Here is a 25,194-nt window from a genome sequence, read left to right on the forward strand (position 1 = left end):
TACGCTACGGCTGGTTTACCACAACAGATCCTGTTGTGAATGCTAAGGCTAGTTAGCATTCACAACTGTTTATCAGCTGATGGCAGCTGATAAACAGTAATTCTTAGCACATTGAGCAGTGCATACTTTAGTGTGATTGACAGCACTAAGACACTCCTCGTAGCTCTGATTTGTTGTTTTTCACTGGGAGCAGTGTGTTTCTGCAGACGGCAATAGGAGCATTTGGAGGAGATCGATTATTTTACAGATTATCTATCTCATTCTGTCACAACATGGTGCAGACTTAACAAATATGTAAAAAAATATATATTGTTTTTAAAAGTTACATATTACAGCTTTAAAGGCAAATAAATTAATCTGTGAGCTTCTGAATCCATTCTCTTTACACCCCTGCCCTAGTGGGGTCAGGAGGTCACCGGTTCATCACAGGGCAACACTGAGACAGACAGCCCAAACAACCATGCACACACACCCTCACACACCTAAGGAGAATTTAGATAGACTAAATAACCTGACAGTCATGTTTTTGGACTGTGGGAGGAAGCTGGAGTACCCAGAGAGAACCCACCATGCAAAAATACCCCAGGCCGGGAATCAAACCCAGGACCTTCTCGCTGCAAAGCAACAGTGCTACCTACTGTACCATTGTGCAGCCCAGCTTCTGAATCTGAAAGCAGAAAAAAAAAGTGTCTGACTCTTCTGATATTCAGCAAATAGATGATTTTGTTTCTGCATTCAATTTTATTTAGATAATCAAAGAGCTTAGGTTCCATTTGATCAACACATTGACACCACAAGTGTGGCCTTCTACTATAAAACCACTGCTTGTTCTAAATTTGAGTTTGTTTTGTCTTTTCTTCTCGCTGGTGGCTCTGGTCCATGATGAGTCAAGCCCTGCTTTGCCTTTGTAGAAGAAACTCTGCAGGGCATGAAGAAAGAACAGGAAACGAGAGCAGATGTGGCCTAACATTCCTCCTGAGTTGTGCCCCGGCTTGTATCCAAGCATACTGCTGCAGCTTTGCTGGCTGTTCCTGCCATGTCAACAGCACAAGGGCAGACCAGGAGGGTGTGTCGTTAACTCACGGAGAGGTTGAGTCTTGGGAGGAGATAAAGGAGGAGCTTGAGCAGACGGGGGAGTCCAGTGGAAAAAGGGGCTAGAGAGAAAATACCCTGCAGGCTGTAGTTTGATGCTGGGGTTTTCTGCCACAACTCTTATGTGGTGACATCCAGCACTGCTTGTCTTCTTCTCAGACTCCGGGAACCTGTGGAACATAGAACAGCATTAAAACAGGCTGCATGCAGCAGAAACAGGAGAAGTAAAGAGCAAACAAAAAAGAAGAACCTGGTGAGAGGGAAAGAATCTAAATAACTGAGAAAGCTTAAGCGAGTTTCAGCACCTCAAATTAGTCAAGATGGCAACCATGGAAGCACTGGAATCCTCAAGTGCCATGCTGGAGCCTCAGACCCTGACTGAAGTCTCCGACGATGAGCTCAATCTGCCAGCTTCTGATGAAGAAGATAATGCCCTTTCTGCCGCCAAGAAAGACCTGCATGCCATGGGGACAGAGGAAGAGACGAACGAAGACAAGGATGAGGTGCAAGCATCAGACACGCAAGTAAACGGCGTGATGGTTCTGTCTTTGCTTGACAAGATCATCGGCGCAGTGGACCAGATCCAGCAGACCCAGAGCGGGCTGGAGACCAGACAACAGGAGATGGAGCGCACGGTGACCAGCATCCAAGGAGAGCTGACCAAGCTGAGCAAGAACCACAGCACTACGTCCAACAGCGTCAATAAGATGATGGAGAAGGTGCGCAAGGTCAGCGTCAACGTCAAGACCGTCCGAGCCACGCTGGAGAAGCAAGGCGGCCAGATAAAGAAGCTGGAGAACAACGAGGCAGAGCTGCTGAAGAGGCGCAACTTTAAAGTCATGGTGTACCAGGTGGGAGAGTGTTAGCTTGCTTTTACTGAGGTTTCTGAAACATCAGGCTGTTTGTCGGAGCCTGACATGAGAAATGGGTGTGGCACACTGGTGTACTGAACAGCATGATGAGCAGTTGATACTCTGGAGTCTAGTTTACATAATAATAATAATAAAATTAGATTCAGGTATGGTTTATGAAACAGGACAAGCTTCCTGAAGATGATCCCACTTTGTTTTCAGGGAGGGGTTCCAGGTTCTCTGCTGTTACCTGAAGCCCTTCCTCTGTACCTCAGAACTGATTTTAATAGGACATGTAGGTGTGTGCAAAACTATTAGTCTGGAATAAGCTCAGCAAGAACTCACAGAGAAGAATTACAAATGAAACCTATTATGAGTCTATGTATTATCTCACACTTTTTCTCTTTAACAAGTGACTAGTTTAAAGTTTAAGTCAGACTTAAAGGTTGTTATGATTCTGACAGATTCTGGCACTTTGTGTGGTCAGACAGCATACAAATGCAGATTGGGGTGTGTATGTGTGTGTATATAGGTGTGTGTGCGTGTGGTGGGCGTGCTCCCAATCTGCACACCTCTACCCCTACTCATAACTAATAAGCTTGTACAAAGTGCATTTCACAGAAATTTATATAAAACCCAATGAGATCATTTTTCCTACATATGCCCAAAAACATTCAAATGAAGCCATAACCTGCATTTTAAATGATGTGATGGCAGTTTTTCTTTTTTCAAGACAGGGTGAACCGTTTGTGAGGGAAGCTGAGGGAAACCCCAACTTTTTTTAGACTGTGAGTTCATTGCTTCTGTGCACACATGCATATGTGTGTGTGTGTGTGTGTGTGTGTGTGTAGGCGTGTGTGTGGGGGTGCATGTGTGTGTGTGTGTGTGCGACTGGTTTATATTTATGAACCGTAGTGCAGGAACATTCAGAGTTTCCACCCTTGACTCAGACATCATGGTTTGGAACGAGTTTGCTCTCTCTGTCCCCTCCGAGTCACTCCAGCAGCTACAGTACATTTCACATTAGGTAACAGACTGACTGTGAGACAGAGTTCAGCATTTCAGTATGCCCAAAGTTTCTGTAAACTGACACGGCAGCATAAGACAGAATGTTTAATAAACTGCAGATGAGCAGGGAAGAGCCTTAAGGCTGAGCTTAACTGTTTCTCAATCTGTGAATGTCATAAATCTCCTCGAGATTGGGATCTAATAAAGCTGTGGCTTTCTAGTTTCCAATGAAGCATATTTAAAACATCCAATAGTCAAAAACTATAAACATTTGGGGATTTTGCAAGAGTTGGGCTCTGTGGCGAGGCAAACTTCTCCTCAGATGCTAGTTGTGGGCTCCTTGACTAACTCAAAACACTGAGTTTATTTATGGTTACCAGAAAACAAAGAATTCATCATAATTAAATTTGCTCGCACACGTGCATGCATGTGCTTGCTGCTCTGCTTTCAATTTTATGTGCATTTTTTGATTTATTTAGAGAACACGTTGTTTCAAAATCCAACTGGTATGGAAACATATTTATCAGAGGAAGGTTCATCATTATAAAGAATGATTTAGACTCATGTCTGCTAATACTCATCAAGTAAAACTGTGGAATCACCAGTGTTGTATAGTAACGAAGTAAAAATACTTCACTACTTTACTTAAGTATATTTTGGAGTACTTCATACTTTCCTGGAGTATGAAAATTTTTGATGACTTTCACTTTACTATATTTCCGAACTTAATTGCGTACTTTTACTCCGATACATTTTCAATGTGTGGTTTAGTTACTCGTTACAAAAAAGCGCGAGAGAGAAACAAAGTGTTTTGACCCACCTACTGATTAGCAAGTAGCAAGTAGGCTACCGAACAAAGTCCGTAGCCTGCTTGTCTGGGCTTGTTCATCACCTCCAATAGGATACTTCTTCTTCTTCTTCTTCTTTTCTATTATGGCGGATCACAAGCAACTTTAAGGTGCATACCGCCACCTACTGTACATGAATGTGTAGAAGCATTACTTCACATCTATTAAATTCTATTTTTTAATTTTGTATTCTTAAGATAAATAAACAATGCTTTCCTTAATTTGTGAATATCTGTTATGTTTCCTTCATTTCCTAATATACCTTTAAGATTCCATTCATGCCCTATGTTTCGAACTATTCTCTTTAATTCTTCCCTTTCGAGTTCATTTGACTTACAGTTCATCAAGATGTGTTCTACATTTTCTTTCTCTCCACATCTCTCACATTTATCATTATTTTTCCTCCCTATTGTATAAAGCATGTCATTTAAGTAGGTATGACCTACTCTTAATCTACTAATTATTATTTCTTCTCTTCTGTTTCTTTCATTAATGCTTCGAATTTGAACTGACTTTTGTACTTCATATAATCTTCTTCCTTTCTTATCTTCATTCCACATTTTTTGCCATTTCTTGATTTTTTTACTTTTAATTATGATACACCTGTTTCGCTTCTCCCATTAAACACAAAGCAAGTCTCGCAATCAGTAGCAGTCACATGGAAATTCTATCTTACAAAAACTCCCCGTCCAACTTGAAGAAACACATCGAGGTAACGTCTTATGAAATGGTTATAATCCTCCTGTTTCAGTAACTATAGCTTGGTCACTAGACACTACTGTATTGTGAAACGTTGACCATAAATGAACTTTGTTTGGCATTGTTTCAGTTCCATACGTGGTGTATTTAGCTTAGGTCTAATGTTGACTGTAGCAGGCTACCTAGACTCCTCTGTTCAAGGGGGGAACAGAAGCCATAGCGATAGCAATTTAGACTAAATTTAACGAATATAGGAAAGGCATGCAAGTTCAAAACCAGGTTTACAGATGCCAATAAGCTGCATTTCCCTCCCAATTCTTTTTTCTTTTGCATAATGACCAGTTGTGTGCACCACCTACTGACTGTAGCATTGACTGATTCACTGGTTTGTGAAGTAGAGTAATCGTAACAGATCTTTTTCTTCATGTTGGCCGCATTTTCTGTACTATTTATTTTTCTCATTTTCAGCACTGACCTTACTTGAAGGGAAAACTTGAGGCTTACAAAAACTTTGTATTTTCTGTCCTGGAGGGTTTACTAAGAAGCTGGTTCAGTTGTAAAGCAGGTTAAGTTAACCTTGTGCTATTGGTAAAGCACCTAATTTTCTTAACTAAATGATGCCTGCAGGTATATCTATTAGCAGGTTTAATTTTGCCTGCACTTGGTTGTGTACATTATTTTAAGTGTATTTGACAAGTTTACCAAAATATAAAAAATGTCATTCAAACTTCATTTGCTTTGTTTTACTTTTTACTTGTACTTTTCATTACATTACTTGAGTACATCCATTTTTACAGTAATTTCCATACTTAAGTACAAGAAGTTTCAGATACTTTAAGACTTTAACTCAAGTAACATTTCAGTCAGTGACTTGGACTTTTACCAAAGTCATATTTTGGAGAGGTACTTGTACTTTTACTTGACTCTGAGATTTCAGTACTTTATACAACACTGGGAATCACTATGTTGATATGACCACTGTTGATGAACCTGTAACCTACTTATTTTAATGAAGACAGTAAATAGCCAGATGTTATATTCTATGTACATCGCTCCTGTTTCTATAGCTTTTTCTCCTCTTCCCTCTGTAAAACTCATAGCTGTGATTTCTGCCCTGACACACAAACATTTCATTTTTAAAATGTTTGTGTGTCAGGGCAGAAATCACAACTATTTTATTACATAAACAGTGTGTATATACCATAGCTAACAATGTTCAGCTATGGACACTGTTAGTGTCCATAGTGCCCATCTTCTAACAATATGGCTTTTCTTCTTTTTAAGAAGATGCCAGAGAATGATCTGAAGTTTCCTCTAACTGAACAAGCAAAGAGCCCCTCCCTTTCTTGTGAGTTTTCTCCCAAACACAGAACCAGTTTATGATATGGGCAACAAAGGCACTTGCCCAGGGTGTCATGTGACATTTTATCAAATAAAGACAAACCTCTGAATACGACTTGATTTTACTTAAACAGGCAAATTCATGTCACTCCTGTGACTGTCACACTTTAAATTCCCCAAATTGACACACAGAAACAGAGCAGAAATATTTGGGACCGGCAACCATTATCGTTGACTTTCACCAACTGGCTGAAACCAATTTATCCAAAACGCCTCCTGGGTATTTTTGAAGACGTTTCACCTTTTCTGTTGGTGTGTAAAGAATTTACCAGAGGATTCTGTAAACCAAATCAACTCTCTGCTGCTGTGGCACAGTGTGGTGTTATTTATCTCTGTATGGAAGGAGGATAAGAGTGAAAGGTTAAATGAAAAAGAAGAGGTGTCCGGCTCTGAACTGGGAGTGGATGGGTGTGTAATGATGGAGACCAGGGACCATATTTAGACAGCTGACTCATAGCAGAGGAATTTCCAGCTCTCTGTTGTAACCACTTTCTAACAAGTCACACAATCAAGTCCTCTCCATTTAAGACATTTGCATTTGAAGTGAATTTTACCTTTAAGTGAGCAAGTCTTAAAGGTAAAGACTTGACTGTGATGTTACGTTTTCTCAGTTTTTCTCTTCTTCATTCTAGCCAATTTAAACTTTATTAGGTTCTCCTGACTTGCCAAGCTGTCATACTGCAGTTTGATTATTTTTCTTTCGAAGAAATCAGAAGAAATTTTACGGAAAATGACTTGACAGATTCAGACTTGACTTAGACTGGCCTCTCAAAGATTTAGAGTTGACTTGGATGGGTAACTCGAAGACAACCCCTAATTAGCCAATAGCTAACTAATTGGCTTATATCTTTTTTGTTGTTAATAAAGCCAGGGGATACATGAATCCTAGAAATGTTGGTTGATACATATGCCTCTAATGGTCTCCTCCTACCATTAGAGGAGACCATTATGTGGCCTAGCCAATGGTTGAAGTGGGAACTACATGTGATTTAAGGAAGTGTCAGTTTGCAATGGGCAGAATGGATGGAATTTAGCTGATAATCCCTGAGTTAGGTTTTATGATAAAAAAAAAAAATTAAGCTTACTGATACCTACTATGTGTGATATGATGAAGTAGATGTGTCCAAATTTCTGAAAGTTATTTCTAATTTTGGGTAAGAAGTGTTTTAGCAACACTAGGTAATTAAGCAATGGTTATAAGTTCAGTTAACTAGTTTTAAGAAGCAACATGTATATTGTAGGTATAGTTATATAAAAAGTAAGTAAATTCTGTGCATTATAACATTTTGAATTAAATGGTAAAAAAGTAAAAATCAAATAATTTATTTGAACAAGTACCCTACTACAATAGATTATCTTATCAGTAAACGGGATGAAAGCTTCTAGAAAAGAACAGCAAAGGAATGTTTCAGAATTCATGTGTATTTGCAACACTGGGATGAAAATAATTTTCAAAAATGTCATTTGTAACATTGATTTTATATTTCTATAGTCACAAAATATCATCCTTCCCCCAAACATGTCTCCGTGTCACAATGTTTCTGGGGCATATAGAAATTTCATAGACTGAAGAAAATATTCTGTGTTAGGGGTTTTCTCACCAACTACAAATTGAACTGATATCTACTGTACGTAAAAATATAAATACTGCTGCTATAGTTGTGTTTACCCAATTTGACTGATTTCATACATATTATATGTATTTCGCTAGACTTTTGATACCAAATAGAAGCTACCACACCACACTGTAAAAACAAAAAAAAGTCTCTAATTTACGGAAAAATACCATCAGCTGTGGTTTTCAGAATTTTACGTATACATACAGCAAAATCCACAACCACAGCTCCTGGCATTTTACTGTCAATTAGAGATGTCTTTTTCTTACAGTGTACAGTGCTTCTCTTTTTTAGATAAATCCCTGATGTTGATACCAATGTATTGTGCATCTGTTTTGTTTTGTTTCGATCTGTTTTGTGTCCTCTTTGTTGGAAATCAAAATATGGTCACCTTGATATTGCAAACAAGGAGCTACTGTATGTCTCTGCAGTCAAGAAATGTTGACTCAGTTTTAAAGTCTTGACCTGATCAGGTCTCCCAAAGAGCTGAACTGGACTTTTTGGAAAGTGACATGTAGACGTCTCTTGCTAGAAGTGTGGAATTTACACATTCTCATTTTTTCCCCAAGAAATATGGTACAAAACTGATGCTAATGTCCAGACAAAAACAAGTATTTGTCTGCATGACAAACGCTGGTTGTGTGGGGAGCTGTAGTCAGGTTAGTAATGGGTGTGAGTGGAGATTCATTACTGCAAGTTGTGAGCACATGTATTTAGAGCTGCCCACTTGTGATCAGATCAACACAGTGTAACAGTGAAACCAGGTGTGAACACGGTACTTAATGCTTTATCACTGACACAGACAAGCTGCAAGCTGAGTTCGCTGCATTCTCAGTGACAGCTGACATGGATGTGATAAGAGTGAGAGAACAAAGAAAGAAACACCATCTCTTCATAAACCAATAGGTCAGGATCTGAAAATGTTGCGTAAAGCACATTTTACCATTTCACCCCCCCGAGCAAACAGGCTGCATTGCATTTAAATTCATGAAGGCTCAACCAGAGCAAGCAGGTCTGTTCAGCCCCATATATGGACATTTGAGACAGAAATGTTCCTCCCTCATTTCAATGTGCAGGATTGTAAAGGCCATTGTTTCAGCTGAGTGAGTTACTGTGTTTACAGCAGGCAGAGACCGTGTTGACATGAAGCATCTTTGAATAATAATCACTGAAAATGACTTGTGGAAATAAAAAAGAAATAGTCGAGAAACATGGAGAACCTGAAAATGAGGGTGATAGAAGAGGCAGAGAGTGAGAGAGAGAGAATCTAAAAATAGCGATTGTTGCATTCTTGTTTGATTGTGAGAAAGAAAGGACCTTCAGATTGTGTTCCTGTTTGGTTTGGGAGATCCAATCCACTGATCTGTTCAGTAAGCAGATAACTGGCCTATTGATGATCTTGTTTGATCCTTGCAGATATAAGGTTTTTAAGCTTGAAAGGATTCCATTTTTTCCTTGGCACTCTGTGAGGTATCTGTAACTGGTTTCAGATCAGAAAAAAATACACAGTGAAAGAACTTTCGAGGACGGAATGACGGGAAAATCATCTGATAATCCTCGGCTGTGTGTCTTTAAATGTTAAAAGTGTTATTCCTGTGGGGATGCATCACTTCAAGCGGACATTCAGAATCTAAGCAGACCAAAACTGTACGTCACACAGGCTTCACAGACTTAACAATTGGTAACTATTTGTTGGATAAATTGTATTTTTAGTAATTATCAAATATTCGTTGTATCATGTAGCTTTGTAGTAACATTTAGATAATGTTTAATTATATGCTTTTTCTCTTTTTCCTCTATTCTAAGTAATGTCTCTGTGTGTTGAATAATTATGATTCCTTTCTGTGACCTCTTTGAGAAAGAGAGCAGTGAAGCCTTCGTGGAGATAGCGGAGACAACTCTGTCTGCTCTCCTGTGGTACTCGACGCCGTGTCTGGTACTCGACTGGAGCAGAAAGATTTAGAGTGTAGATAACATGTGTCTAATAGTAAATGTCATTAGCGCTGCAACAATGTGATAAATTGTTTTCCCCTCCCTTTGAGAGTTAAAGCGCTCAGTGTAAGAGGGTCCCCTAAAAAAGCAATAAAATAGAGGGAGCGGGAGATGTGTTTTCAGAGCGGTTGGAGATTTGTAACTGAAAGCATCTCTCTGTCTGCTCTCCTCGCGAGTACAAAAAGAATTTAACTCTCTTGTCTTTCCTGTGTTTTGTTTAATAGGTATTTAGACCCAACATTATTTAAAGAACAATTCAATTCAATTTTATTTATATGACACCAATTCACAACAAATGTTGTCTTGAGGCACTTTACAGAAAATGCTTTCAATTCTATCATACATACATTCCGATTGATCCTAGTTATCAAACAGTACAGTATGCTCAATTAATCATTCAAAGTAATTTAGTGGCTCTATCTAAGGAAACCCAGCAGATTGCATTGAGTCATTGACTTGCAGCATTCACTCCTCCTGGACCAGCATGTAACAGCAGCAGAAAATCATTAATTATGTTCTAGTCACTTTCCAGTTTCCAGTTTAAAACTCTTTTAGGAGCCAAGAAAAGAATAATGAGTTGACCCTCCTGGTACGTTAATAATGGATCCTTGACATAAAAATGCCCACACCTCTTAACTCCTACCACATGGTGTGTATACTGTAAAATGAGGAATGTAAGATTGTTCCATTGTTAACAATGAAGATTACATTTCTGATCCAGAAAAAGGCACTGCTGTGTTTCTGTTTTTGACCAGCTTCATAGCAACCTCTCTTCATCCTGCTGGACTTGCCAGCTGTGTGGTAGCTACCTTCTTTCTGTGCAGATTACCAAGCAGTTGATGTTGTACAAGATGGATGGGATGAAGATGAATCTTTGGCACTTCACTGATCAAAACCTATAGGTAGCAACCAGCTTTTCATAAGTGAAAGAGAAGTTAAAAAGAGAGAGAGAAAAAAACAACCTACTCTCTATTTACTCTCATCCTTTGCCAGATGTTACCCACTCTGGCTCCTAGAAGGTACTTACCAATTACCATAGTGACCTTCTCAGTGGATGTGTATCTGAGCAGGGAATGTTTGTTAGGTCGGCTGGGTACGTAGGTCACCCAGCCTGCCTGACGTCCAGGCTCTGCTGCAGGACTGCAGAGCCTGCAGAGGGATCTTCCCTGGGTGACTCCACTCTGGCTCAGGGACCTGGCTATCTGCTGGTTCTTCAACAGTGAAGAGCTGAGCATCAGCTTCCAACACCTTCACCTGAAAATCCCAACAATTTATAAACAAACAAGCAGTTTGAATGGATTCCAAAGAGCAGTACTGTTTCCAGTACTCCTATATTAAAACCAAAATGGATTAAAATATATCTTTCTAATGTATGGTCCAAATTTAGACGTAGGCTACGTTCACAATGCAGCCTGAAGCCCTCATGCAACCTGAATCTGATCTTGTCTTGACAATCTGAGCAACACAAATCAGATTTCTACAAATCACTTGGCTCTGTGATCCTGAATCAGACACGTTTCTGATCTTTTCAAATGTGACCAGTTCATGTACGGCTAGGTCGCATTCATCCAACCTGCAAGGCAACGATACCAGACAAAGGTCGCTGTTCTGCGACCTGGTAGAAAAGCCACAACCAAGGTGGATGATAATGAGGATTAAGTTGTTAATGTGTTGGCTGCGGTCGGAAACAACTTTAAAATCCGCCATTAGCCTCCATGATTACTTCCACTTATATGTTACTGTTATTGTTACTGCGTCCTCTACTGCGCATGCGGGACACGTACATGTTGCATATTTAGAAATGTGAAGGACCATGCAAAAAAAAAGAAAAAAAATGTCACAAAAAACTGTAATTGAGCATTGTGCCTACAGTGAGGGTAGCCACAGATTTCTCCTGTGAGAAAAGAAGTGAGATGTTATTGTCAGATCTTTGTTTTTACCTTGAATTGTTTTGTGTTGATGCTCTTACTTTCATACATGAGTCAGACATTTATGAGCCATGTGAGCGCTTGGTTCCGTGAGCCTCTCCACCATGTGAGTTCAGTTAGGGCTGAACTGCTTCTTGAACAGAGACACTTTTGTAATTTTCCAAAACAAACATTCATATAAAAAAACAAATACGAAGGTAAAATGTTTTTTTTCCATCCTGTGAGCTTGGATTCAGGTTTAAAGAGAAGGAGTGTTTTTATGTTGTATAACTCTGTTGTGAGTCCTCTCAGCTGATTACCTTCTGTTGAGTGTTGCACTTTACAGGGAGTCGGTGGTAATATAAACATCTTGCTGTAGTAAACAGATGGGTATTCATCATCAATATAGAATATCAATGAACTGATTACCGCTGGCATGTTTCAAAGTGTTTGGCAAACAGTGAACTTCCACGGTGGCCTCAGAGGGCTAATCTGTGCAGACTGGGTGAGAAGGTCTGCCCTGCAAACATCAGTGCAGTGCAGACATAACAGTATTGTACAGACATTTCGGTAACTGAGTGAATGGGATGGATGTAAATACAACCCTGATCATAAAGGACCTCTGTGTGTGTGTGCACTAATAAAAACAATAGTTATAATATAAACACTGCAGAGCACAATAGTTAGTCAACTTGCTTCCTGTCGGTTGCTTTGGAGGACGCGGTATTATTATGTCTCCTAGCAACAGTGTTGTGCATGAACGCGTTCGTGAGTGCAGCTCACGTTTTTAAGAACTTTGCTGCTGTTCTCAAGTGAGGAGCATGAATAACTACTTTCATCTTCACATCATTTAAAGGCGCTCTGTTTTGGGGGGATGAAAGATGAACACTTGGTTATTAAGGGGCAAACTTTGGAGTTTTCACAAAGAATGCGCTGCAGCTTTGTCTCAGTGTCTGAGCATCTGTGTACACAGGCAGCAGAGACAGCTTTGTTTGGGTCCATTACTAGTCATATAGGCCTTTGTTCTCCCTTTGCAGCTCCGAATGCTGCAGCATCTCTGCCATCTGGCAGGTGAGTAACTGGAAGACCCACCCAGATAAAAGTTGTTTATATGACTAAAGCTTCAGATGATGCCCTTAAACTGAACTGAGATTTTATTAAAGAGGAACATCATGGTGGTGGGTTAACTCCCTAATGAGATGACTCGAATTTATGTCAACGTCATAGCTGTAAAATTTTGAAAAATTTGCATGAATAACAGTGTGCAAATTTGTGAATCCAGTTATTTTACTGGATTCACAGACTGGATTGACTGTTGAACAGTCAACAAGCCGCTGATGTTCCTGTAACAGCTTATATACTCTAAATCACTGGAACTATATTACTATTTAAAGTCTAATATGGCGGTCATTCATCTGAGACATATTTGTGGAGTTATTTCAGCTAGAGGTTCTCTGTGTGCTTTGAAGAGACACAAAAGTAAAGAGGAAGCAAAGAGAAATTTTTCAAAGCTCAACAACACAGAGATATGAACTCCTGGAACAACTGATTCTTTAAAGTGACAGGATATTCCACATGTTGACATTTTGCCCTTTGATTGAACCATTTCATGTCATAGTGACCACAGTACATTCAATGAGCGCCAATAATAATAATAATAATAATAATAATAATAATAATAATAATAATAATAAACTACACATTAGAGGGAAATACACTGAAGTTACTTTTTGTAGCACATTTAGCAACAAAGCAGTTCAAAATGCTTTACATGATAAAAACATAATACAGTAACCAATTACAAAACAAGCAAAGAACATTATTACATTTTGTCAAATGCCATAATCAAAGACATCAAGAAAGAAGATGATTGCATTCTTTTCAGAATCAAATTTAAACCAAGTCAACTAATTGTGGAGCAGAACAAGACATTTTGATACTTTGCTATATAACACAGTGAAATCCATAGAAGTTCAACTATAGACAAAACACCTAATCCCACAATGACAACTTGACCCAGTGGTGTTATATTCACATCCTTTGAGTCATAACAGATCTCTAGGGAATTCTGTAGTTTTAAGGAATATAGAATAGCTGTTATGTTTAAGCAAAGGAAACACTGTAACGTGCAGGACTGAAGCCAACAGGAGTGGGAAACCCCACTTTTCTCCGTCTTCATAAATCTCTCAATTAACATCAGTCTCCATTGTTCCTATAAAGAGAAAACACAAAGGGTTGCCATGGAAATGTCCAGTGCCATCCCTTAAGCTAATACCCAAATCTCTTAGTCAGGCTTGGAGAACTGTAAACAGAGCCTGCAGGCACAAAGAGGAGAGACGGTAGAAAGGCCTGCTGGCCCGCTGCCAAACTTCTGTTGATTTCCTTCTTGTTCAAACCAGCAGAAAGTCTTCATGTTCATCTTGTGTCATGTTTCATTTCCCTTGGACTTGATGGAAAGTTACACTCATCATGCCCATGTTATTAATTTTGCAATCATTAGTCACATGAGAAAATATTTCTGTGTGGCTCTTTGTGATTACATTTGATCTGCTGATGTGTTTTTGCATGAGAGGACATGGTCAGAATACCAAGAAAATAAAGTGTGCCATTAAAACGGCACCATGTGATTGTTAACAATGGCAGGCTGTGTCTTGCAGTGAGAGCTGTGTGCTGTTTCTGCGGTCAGTATGAAAACCGTGGAGTTACCTCACATGTTTCTGCAGACTTGGCACACTTTGATCCTGTGTTTTCTGCTCCTTGATAAAAGCTGATGAAGATCTTACATTTATTTAAGACAAAATAGATTTATGATCAGAGATGCACTGTGGATAACAGCTACATGCAACAAAAGCTAAAAATCAGGCACTTTAACTAACTCTCATATTTCACCAACAAGCAGAATAAAGAGAAGGTAAGAAAAGAACAATAATAGAGCAAAGAAAGAAGAAGGCTGTGTTTAACGCTAGCCTGGTGACTCATTATTTCTTTCTTCCCTTGGGGACTTGCAGCATGCCATCGCTTTATATAGTAATCTCTCGCTCTCCCTCTCTGCTCTCATAGCTCTGATTAAAGGGAACCAATGGAAAGAAGAGATGATTAGGGAGTAAGTTCTCCTAAGTTTTACTCATGACCATCACACTCCTTCTCATGGCACACAAAAGAAATGAACTCAATAACCTTCATGCACACACACCCCCACGCACACCCCAACACACACGCCCACACACACACACACAGAGCACAAATCTGGTTAAAAAAAATCACTATTTTAAAAGGGAGTTTTATGTTTTTTTTCCAGGCACATAATGCCATTTTATTCAATTCATAATCAGTTTATTTATATAGCCCTAATTCACACCAAATGTTGTTTTCAAAGCCACTTTACAAAAAATCATTTCAGTGCAATCATACATACATTCCATTTGATCCTAGTTATCAAATTAAAACATGTGAACTAATGTAGAATGATTTTTGATATTTTTGATGAAAGTAAAACACTAAAAGCAGCAGAGGCTGAATGATTAGTTGTTGGCAGCATTCTCTCAGTCGAACCACAGCCAAACAGACTGCCAGGCCAGGTGCAGCTTCTACGGGGAGAAATTTTATACCACAATCAAGTAGCTATGTTATGTGCAGTAACAATATTTATATCAAATAAGACTTAAAAGAAATTTGACTTTGCATTGTATCTGATGCCTTGAAATAGGCCTCTGTGTCTGTAAGAACATCCTGCCCTCTCCACTCCACCCTCAGCAGGTCTCAACAATGCTTCTCCATGATGGAGTTCACAGCTGTTCCTACGAGCATTGGACTGACAAGTGGTTGATATAATGAGCTCAGCAGATTCACATTTCCACCAGGTGTTTGCTAGTTGCTGCTGTTGCTCGTCTGGAGGAGCTGAGTTCACACCTTAGAGAAATAATGAGGTCATTAGAAGGACCCTGCTGCCACTGAGGAGGCAATTCAGCCGTTTGATTCTGTGACGTTGGACCGGGGATAGATCTAAAAGTTACAGCACACCAACCTGGGCCTGGATTGGATGACCTCTGACCTAAATGGTCCACCTCTTTCAGCTAGATGCCTGGCAGGCTGTAGGTTGAATACCATTTTGTTCAGGACAAGATAACTTTTATCTGACAAACTAAACTCCAACTGATGTTTCTCCTTTGCTATCCTGTCGCTGCTGAAACCCCTCCCTGGTCTGAGTGTTCTACTGTAACTGTGATGTGTTAAAGTTACCATAGTTACCATAGTTTGTTTTGGCCAGACCATGTGAAAGCCTGCATTTATGGTCAGGGAGAACATGATGACTCATGAAATTCAATAGCTATCTGTGTTTCCATGTGAATTAACATAATTAACAGCTGTAGACAACCAGTAAGTAGTAAGATGAATTTGTGAATTAATTTGCGTTCTTGCAATTCCAGAAGTAGAGAACTCTGCCCATGACTAGGCTCCAGGTTTCCTCCTACATCAGCAGAGATGACCAAAGGATTCCCCGTTTTCCGGGATCTGCTGGAAAATCCTACCCTGCATGTGTGTGATGGAATGTCAAATCAAAACACACGTACACACACTGGCAGGGGAGTTTAGGTGGTTTGAGTTTAAAGGAAACCAGAAACAGAGCTGGGTGTGTTACCGCAGGATTCCTCTCTCTCTCTCTCTCTCTCTCTCTATCTCTCTCTCCCTCTCTCTCTCTGCCTGGTGAGTGGCTGCAGTGTGAGAAGCTCCTATGTTGTGCTTATTATCCCAAACTCAGATACAAACAGCTCCTGCTGCCTGGCCAGCAGTGAGGAGGAGCGACACAGACACACACTTTTAGAAGCACATATGCTGGATAAAAACCAGTCAGTAGCTTTTTGGTATCACCAACAAACACAACACATCAACACACACACACACACACACACACCCCTGAACAGCTTAAGGCCTTTTTTTTATTGAAGAAACTATAGTTTGTTCATGAATGGCACCAAGTTGTCATGGTGACATCTAGTGATGTATAGGTAGTATTAGTCAGTTTTTCATTTAGCTCATAATGTTCCACAGCTTCGGAAGGCACCTTATGATGCTTTGTGTGACTTTAGGCCAAGGAGGCAGTCGGAGTACATTCCACTGCTTCAGATTACTCTTTATGAAACCAGGGCTTTTCCTCAGTGTTTGTTGACCCTTCAAAAAGCCCAGAGGTCCAAACTTACATCCAACATTCCTGAGATGTTAAATACATCTGTGTTGGATGAGGGCAATATCAGCTTCCTCTTTACTTACAGTAGCAGTTTAGTTTTCTGATTTCAAACTGGTGCTACCATGGTCTGCTGCAGAGACTTGTTGAAGACAATCATTTTTGGATTATTGAGGGACTCAGACCAGCCCAGAATATTCACTTTCCAATCCCTCTTTTGTAATTGGTTTTTTGTTTGTTTGTTTGTTTGTTTGTTTGTTTGTTTGTTTGTTTGTTTGGTTGGTTGGTTGGTTGGTGATTTCATGCCTGCAGTCAAAATTCCAGATTTTGAGCTGCTACGCAAAAACTTGAGAGAATGAATTTGGTTCAATATCAGGATTAATTGTTGACTACTTCATTGCCAAACTTTCCGTCCATAGTAACCCAAATGTTATATGAAGTCCTTATCTCGGCTATGTAAAATCATTTTAAAAGGTTTTCTCTGCACTCATTTACATAAAACCTCATGCAGGTTTTTCTGTTTTATGATGCTGTTCATTTTTACCTTTAATCCAAAGCCATAACTATCTGCAGTGTGTTCATAGTGCTGTTCAGCTGAAAAATTAAAAACACAACCAGGTTCTCTAGGATAAGTAATGAGACATTTTTCCCAGAACATTGGCATTAAACCATGCAAATGGAATCAAATTCAACAGGTTGTGTAATCTTGGGGGAAGCTTCCATGTTCCTTTTAATTTAATAGAGCAATGAATTCATTCATTCAAATTCAAAAATAATTTTTTTTAAATATTTTTTTTTTAGTCATGCTATCCAAATCCCCTCAAAGTTGTATGTTTTATTGATTTACTGTTGTTACATGGACTGTAACGTTACCACTTCATTACATATCAGAATGCTAACAACACTATTGGCCTCAAAGAAAACATGTAGTGTAGGCAAAGAAATTAACGTTTCTTTTTTTTTTACTCTATTTGTTTGCTTTAAAGAAAAGCAGAATATTTGCCATGCGTGGTGTGGACTGCAGTTAATATTGGCTTTTACTACAATAAAATAATAATAAATGATTGTATTTTTGTATCAAATTAGCATAAGTGGAGCAATTTATTCATAAATGACTCAACAAAAAGGCAAAAAATCAGAATCTATGTTACTTCAGATTTTACACTCACAAATCCAAATTTGCATAAAAAATTTAGCTTTTCTGTTTGTTTTTTTTTTGTTTGTTTGTTTTATGAAACACACAATGTTTCCGTGTGACTAATGATAACCAACTATAGGGCTAAATGTATATCTCTAGCAAATGCATTATATATAGGAATATCTCAAAATCTCTAAAATTGATATACAAATATGTTTTGTTTTTCATTGGCAGTCACAGATCAAACTTTGAGAACCACAGGGGCTCAGTTATTTTCTGTTATTTATAAGACATAGCGACGTGTTTGGGCTTTAGAGAGAAGCCTGCTCCTCTACATTTCTCCTGAACTTTCCTCCCAGCAATTATTTTGTAATCTGGGGCTGAGTTAGATATGGAAATTGCCTGCTTGTGTTTTGCAAGCAATGTGGGCAAAACTATGTCTCAATGCCTTGCCTTGACAACAACACACACTCACACACACACCCCTACACATGCTTAGAATGATGACGTACCTCGTTCATCTATTTTCCATGGCTCTGACTGTACCTTCCTGCCTTTGGGGTAGCTGCCTCAACGAGAACAATGTCCCATTAAATGAGGAGGGTCAGGAAGTGAGAAACACCAAGGTGAATACCTAGACTTCCCACAACTTTTTCCATGCACCATGGACATGGAAAAGCATGCAGCCTAGAATTTCCTCAGCTGTTGAAGTAATTCCTTATAGACTCATTACCCAGTGACAGTGACTGATAACTTTGAGTCTCTTTAGTTAAGGAAATTGATGATGAAACGTTTACTCCTGAGCAACCTCTTGTTAAAGTGGAATCATCTTTAAACCTCAACATAAGACACATGTTCAGTGTAAATGCTTTGTGTGCAAATAAACAAGCAGCTTACAGTCGGCTGTGGTGACCATTTGTGACCTCAGCAACACTGATCATAGCTTAGACAGTAAAGAAAGCGTTTTCTGCAGAGTTTGACCTGCTGACAGGTTGATGAGGTTCTAATGGGATTAATGGAGCCATGCTCCATTAATTCCATTGCTAATAAGGCAGTTGGAGTTTTTTAAGGGATCAAACTCAATGGTGACGAATACAAAATGTCAGGTTCTAATTTTTTATTTATGTTAAAACCTGGATCACTTTTATCTTCCACTTCACATTTTGACTCTACTTTTTGTTGGTTTGTCACATAAATCATAATAAGAGGCAATCAAGTTTGTGGTGGTAATATCACCAAAAGTTCAACAAGTATGAATACTTTTACAGTAGCAATAAGCTCCCAGCCAGCCTTTTCAACTTGAAGAAACCAATAATTCTTTAAAAAATAGTTGGTAAGACTTAGTAAAGGTGAACTCCAACCCTTAGACTGAACTGTAACCAGAAAAACAGACAAAAACTGTGCCCCCTTACATATTTCTACAGTTTTTACTTTTCTTTTGTCTGTCTAATATAACCTGAAAAGCAGCTTTGATATACAATCAACAGTTATTTATTTGTTCTGGCACATTTTATGTTTTTATACCAGGTGCTACATGGCTGCATTGATTTCTTTACGTTAAAATGTCACATTTTATTAACAAGTACCAAAGCAATCATTATATGATTTCACTTGGGTCCTTATAATAGATCGCTGTTAGCACAAAGGGCCTGCTGTAGTGAAGTCCAACATGGTTTGCTTGAAAATGAGGCAGTTTTTCCTTTCCTCCCTGCCTGTTAACACAGCTGCTCAGGAAAGCCTAAATCCCTCCTTGCAAGGTCAAGTTTACCCAAGATACTGTAGCACAATACCTCCAAACAACCATCAGCATTCTCCAAGGGAACACAATAGACATGTCTCCACCCTCCGCTCACTTTCCCATACCTTCCAGCTAACACTTTGACGCTATCATCTTCCTGTTGGACAGATGGTTTTCCAAGACTCTGAGGAACGACAGGAGAAAAACATGTCAGTTTTCCACACCTTAGCCCGGCCGCCTCACACACTCTGGGACTCCTTTGTTCTCTGCCGTTTCCATTAAGAGGCGGTGGAGGGCCAGAGGAAAAGACAGCAGGAATTACAAGCTGTACATGCAGACATTCAGGAGTCCAAGTGGAACAGCGGTCCTCTGAGCATCCTTCCTGTTCACTACGATCCAGGTTATGAGAGCAGGAGGGCAATATGGTGGAGAGAAGTTTCAGGAGAGGAGCTCAGTAAGATATTTACACAAACTATATGAAAAACACAGATCTTGATTTCTCTGTTTGACATGAAATCAGACTTACCTACTGTTTTAGCTCAGTTAGGATGATCTAAATTATTTCTGTTTGCTGACTGACTGAATATTGAGAGATTCATAAACACAACTTTAAAGCATAGTTTCCATCCATTTCTCCAGTATTTGGTCAAATTTCCTATAATCTGTCTGAATTATGTCAGATATTTTGGGTTTCCCTCCCAACGCCCACAATAGAATGCTAGAGTATTCACCCATTATTCCTGGCAGAACCAATGTAACCGGGTCAGGTTTCTGGCTCTGCACTGTGCTACCAGCTTCAGCTGCATCTTCACTAAGTCCTTCTCTTTGATTCTGGGACTGATTCACATATTTCACACCAGAACCAGTTCATCTCTGGTAAACAGAACCCGCCTCCTTCATGAACAAATCCCCATGATCTTATACTTGGATATAATTGTTAGAAAAGATGAATGTGGAAACTTTGGGTATCAGGAAATTGGACCTAAGGATGAACTAGACTGGTGGAGGTCCATGCACCGTTCAGACTTCTCTAAATTTTTCCATAATGTCACACAAAAACAACACAGTGTGCTTGAGGTGTCGCCTGAAAATACATATTCCTCCATTTAGCTCAGATCTTGGGAATTAGCCTACCAGAAGACAAAATTTGTCTTGAAGCAGACAAATTATGTCTGCTTCAAGAAGGCCAAACCCAGTTTAAATCAAAAAGTGTTAAGTTCTTTTTTTTTTTTTTAATTTAGATCAAGTTTACAAAATTCACCACAAACAAAGATGAGCACACTTAAAGTAAACCTCAATAAAAAATTCCAGTTCAGATTTGGTTTACTGTAGTTCTATTCCTTTATTAAGCTGTTTACACAATCCAACACAGTCCATGGTCCAAAAAGAAGCAATCTGAGGATATGGCAGCAGAGGGAAACATTCTCCACATGCCCCTGCGTGTAACTGGATGTCAACACTATGTACATCTTATCTTTTTAATAAGAGCCAAAGGGGAAATGCATCTTTCCAATCCAACTTGAATTTATTGCTACACACTTTCTCCACAGCTGCAGCAGAAAACACCCTCCAGTTATTGTCATTCCAATAACCCTCCTCATTTTTCTCTGACTGTCCTTCGTGGCTTCAGGCCAAAGATTCCACTTTTTCCTCACTGTAGCCTGAGGAATATTTTTTACATAGTAAGAAAAGATAAATGGGCAAACAGACTTGGATGTAGAAGTATAAACTAATGTATTTAGGGACAAAATATTTTACAAAAAATAAAAAGCTACAGTAATAAGGCTGCAGACTGTTAAAGTAATTATTTCTGTTTCAGCTTCAGTCTAGTGGAATTTGAATTCACACCAGCAAACAAACATTATGAATGTTATTAAAAACGTTAGTCTACTGTAGGATTTGTTTGTATTTTATCATGCATGTAGTTTTGAAAGTAGTTTGTAAATATGATGTTTCTCAGCAGTTTATTTTACAGCACAGCTTCATATGAAATGCATTAAAAAATCAATGAAAGTGAAAACTAATACAAATTCAAAAACTATCCTCTTCACTAAATACTGAATATGTTTTATGTTGCACATATCACCTCATGGTTATTATATGTAAGCAAGATCTTGTCCAGTATGCATCAAAGTCTTTGTGTTTCTTTCTCCACAGGATGATGTGAAAGTGCCCTCAAAACTCAGCATCTCCAAGTCTTTGAAAGTTTCTGAGTCTGTGTCAGGAAGCAGAGGAGGCAGTCTGCTGGAGCTCAAAGAGGCTGTGGAGGAACCTGGAGAAGCAGTGGAGGGTGACAAGGAGGACAAACCCCATGTAGACCTTTCCTCAGATGAAGAGGGGGTGGAAATTGAAGACACCATTGAGGAGACCCGAGCTGAACGCATCAAGCGCACCAGTCTGCAGCGGGTGCAAACCCTGAAGACCGTCTTCTCCAAGGACAAGATGGATAAGACCAGAGCAAAGACCAAAGAGAACCTGGAGAAGACCAGACAAAAAACCAAGGAAAACATTGAAAAGACAAAGCAGAAGACAAAGGAGAACCTGGAGAAGACCAGACAAAGAACGAAGGAAAATATTGAGAAGACAAAGCAGAAAACAAAGGAGAATCTGGAGAAGACACGTCACAACATCGAAAAGAAGATGGGTAAACTTGGAACGCGCATGAGTGTGAACCCTGAGCGAAAACAGAAGATTAAAACATCTGGTGACAAGATGAAGAAGGCCTTCACACCGGACCACGTTGTTTACGCCCGCTCTAAATCCGCCGTCTACAAGGTGCCCCCTTTCACCTTCCACGTGAAGAAGATCCGTGAGGGTGAAGTGGAGGTGGTCCAAGGAACCGAGATGGTGGAGGTGTCCAGGGAAGTGGAGCCAATAGGCGGCGAGGATGTGGAAATAGACAACACTGAGGTGGACATTGAGATGGAGATGGTGAATGGAGGTGGGGATGAAGAAGAGCATGATGAGGATGAAGAAGAAGAGAGCCATGATGCCTTACATGAGGATGATGACGACGATAAAGACAGTGACTAAATATAGAGCAAAGAAACCTTCATCCATTCAGACCAATTCTTTGTATCTACACTGAGATTTAGGCTTGATTTGGATTAAAAAGAATATTCAACAATAACTGGGACAGTGATAATATGCAGGTCTTATTTTCACAGGTTTGGCCACCATTTCTACTAATGACAGATGGTTTACAGTGTCTTCTGAAAACACAGATCTAGCACTAACAGTTTGGATGTGTCCATCACACATTTACTTCAGTCTTATATTCTAGCACTCACAAAGACCTAAAAACTGATAACAAACAACAAACATTCAAAGTTTTACTTTCAATCTCCTCAGTTTGGACATAAATAGCTACATGTGTTTGTGTCACCAGCTTACACCAATTATAGAGTAGAAATGATGGCCAAAACTAAACACAAGCAGAACATCAGTCAGTCTGGAGATCATTACATGATTTCCCTTCTTTCTTCCATTGACCAGGACAACTAGAATTAGAATTTTGTTAAAGCTGACGTACGTAGCTTTCATAAATATTTTTTTGATCAGTATGTTGTGAAAATATAACATGAGACCTCCTGTCTGTGGTCTAAATGTAATCTGCATAAATACACCGCTACTGATCAGAAGCAACCAATTGGAGCCAGGAGGAGGAGCATAGCGCTGTCAAGTAACTCTTGTATGCGCTGCTCAATGTGCTAATGGTGGAGAAACAACTTACCATTACTGGAAAGCTGTTTATCTGACATCATTGGTGGCTATGCTAACTAACCTGAGCATTAAAGGTGGGCTCTGGTGTGAGGAGCTCTCTGTAGCCCAGCACAGAGTAAGAGGAAAGGTGTGAGCAGCACATACACAAACATGGTTGACCGCACACAGACCCGCCTCCTGACTCTGATTAATGGTTTCTGACAATGCAGTGTATTTTTGCAGATGGCAGTAGCACTGCAGGGAGGAGGCAGAAGAGCTTGATTTTCTTCACAGATTTTCTGTTTTATGTTATACTGTCACAACATAATGAAGGTTTTAACAAATATGTAAAAAAAAACATATTGTTTTTTTCTAATTATTTTGAATAAGAATAAATAATAAAAGAGGGAAGAAGACATGTGTTTTGTTTATAATGAGCAGTATCATCATCAGGTTTGGAGGGAGCACCATAACAAAAATATACAATGAGATTAGTGTAAAAAAAAATAAGAAGGAAAGAAAAAAGGTTAAAAAAAAGAAGGAAAGGAAGATATTATGGTATTATTCAATATACTCTTTCACAAGAGAAACACAAATATAAACTCACTTTCTTATCTATAATGAAATCCCTTTCTCATATAAATTCACAAAACATTTTTCTGACATTTTCTTTGCTGTTTATCTATTTAAATCATGAGTTAAATATGATCTTCTTCTGATTAATCTATCTGTTTATAGGCACAGTGATATCTGCTGTCACTTCTATCTTTTGCAGAACTCTTGCTTTTGCTTTTTAGTGTTTTCTATAGTATAAAACATTTTCCATCTTATATTATTTTCCTTTCATTCCTTCGTAGTGCTGGCAGACTTGCTCACACACACTGTGTTTTTTCATATGATACTTCACTGTCAATTTATACATATATATCTGACCATATCACTGTAATTTTCCATAAAAAGGACAAATTTTGCTTTTGTTTTTTTTTTCTCTCTGAATTCACACATACACACACACGTCCACCCACCCACCCACACACACACACACACACACACACACCAGAGCGGAACCAAACCAACAGTTGATCCTAGTAACAGGCTGCTTTGAAGCTAAACCTATTATGCCTTTGTGTAAGACTGACCCCTAGTGTTGAGAATTTTAATTTGACTACTTTCTGCTCCAAAATAAATTTAATGAGAAATGTTAACCAATCTGTGTTCAGAGGATCTTAACGCAGGGTTTCCCAAGTCCAGTCCTGGGGGGGCTCCTGTCCTGCATGCCCCTCTCTAACATCCTGGACCAGATGTAAAATCCCCTCTGCAGTCTTTCAGCTCAGAGGGGCCCGATACTGAGGACAGGATTCAGGCACCTCTGCACTCCAGCAATGTACATGAAAACTGTGTTGTTATTCTTGGCAGCAGCTGGGTAGGCTATGGGAGGGGGTCATATTTTATGAAACACATATTTTTCATAACATTAATTTTAAACAGGACTTCTGCTTCCAAAAGTAACTGAGATCATAGCTTCCAGGTTAGATTTAGCACTATTTTCCTTGTGCTATGTCTCCTGCAGTCTTGTGTATATAATGTGACGCGTTATCTGAGCAGATGATTATTAACTTCAACAGAACCTCTCGCTGTTCATCACATGCACTTGTTCTGAACTCTGCAGTCATGCTGAACTTTTGTTTTTGCACAGTGCATCATATGGAAGCCACCATAAGTATTATTAAACAAAGATGAGATATTCAGGCCATTTCCATGTATGACTGTGTTTAATGATCTTCCCTGTTTTAATATCCAACCTCTTGGATCCAGTTTCCTGCTTTTGCTTTGTCTGTATGTGATTGCTGACTGGCAACACAGCTTAACCACTAACGATTTAATGAATAAAACCCAAACTGAGTCACAGTTTCTGTGTTTTATTGAGCGTTTACTAAAAACTTATTAACATTATAAAATGTGATTTAAAAGATTTTTCATTTCAGTGGAAGATTTTAATTGTTTCTAATGCCCAGTATTT

At 39.1% G+C, this 25,194-nt stretch overlaps 1 protein-coding gene across 1 annotated transcript; it reads left to right on the forward strand.

Moving 5' to 3' along the window:
- The first annotated feature begins 847 nt into the window (after window positions 1-847).
- On the forward strand, window positions 848-25,082 carry LOC114150689 (caveolae-associated protein 1-like). Its single transcript, XM_028027290.1, has 2 exons — window positions 848-1,943; window positions 21,630-25,082. The coding sequence occupies exons 1-2, from the start codon at window positions 1,413-1,415 to the stop codon at window positions 22,503-22,505; spliced, it is 1,407 nt and encodes a 468-aa protein (XP_027883091.1). The 5' UTR covers window positions 848-1,412; the 3' UTR covers window positions 22,506-25,082.
- Window positions 25,083-25,194: the final 112 nt, after the last annotated feature.

Source organism: Xiphophorus couchianus, chromosome 9, assembly GCF_001444195.1.
Source record: "Xiphophorus couchianus chromosome 9, X_couchianus-1.0, whole genome shotgun sequence".
In the NCBI taxonomy this organism is placed as follows: Eukaryota; Metazoa; Chordata; class Actinopteri; order Cyprinodontiformes; family Poeciliidae; genus Xiphophorus; species Xiphophorus couchianus.

Excerpts from the sequence above, each read along its gene's own strand:
- LOC114150689 (XM_028027290.1), top strand. The coding sequence starts at position 1,413 with ATGGCAACCATGGAAGCACTGGAATCCTCAAGTGCCATGCTGGAGCCT. Across the intron at positions 1,944-21,629 it reads TTAAAGTCATGGTGTACCAG|GATGATGTGAAAGTGCCCTC; the intron begins GTGGGAGAGTGT and ends CTTTCTCCACAG.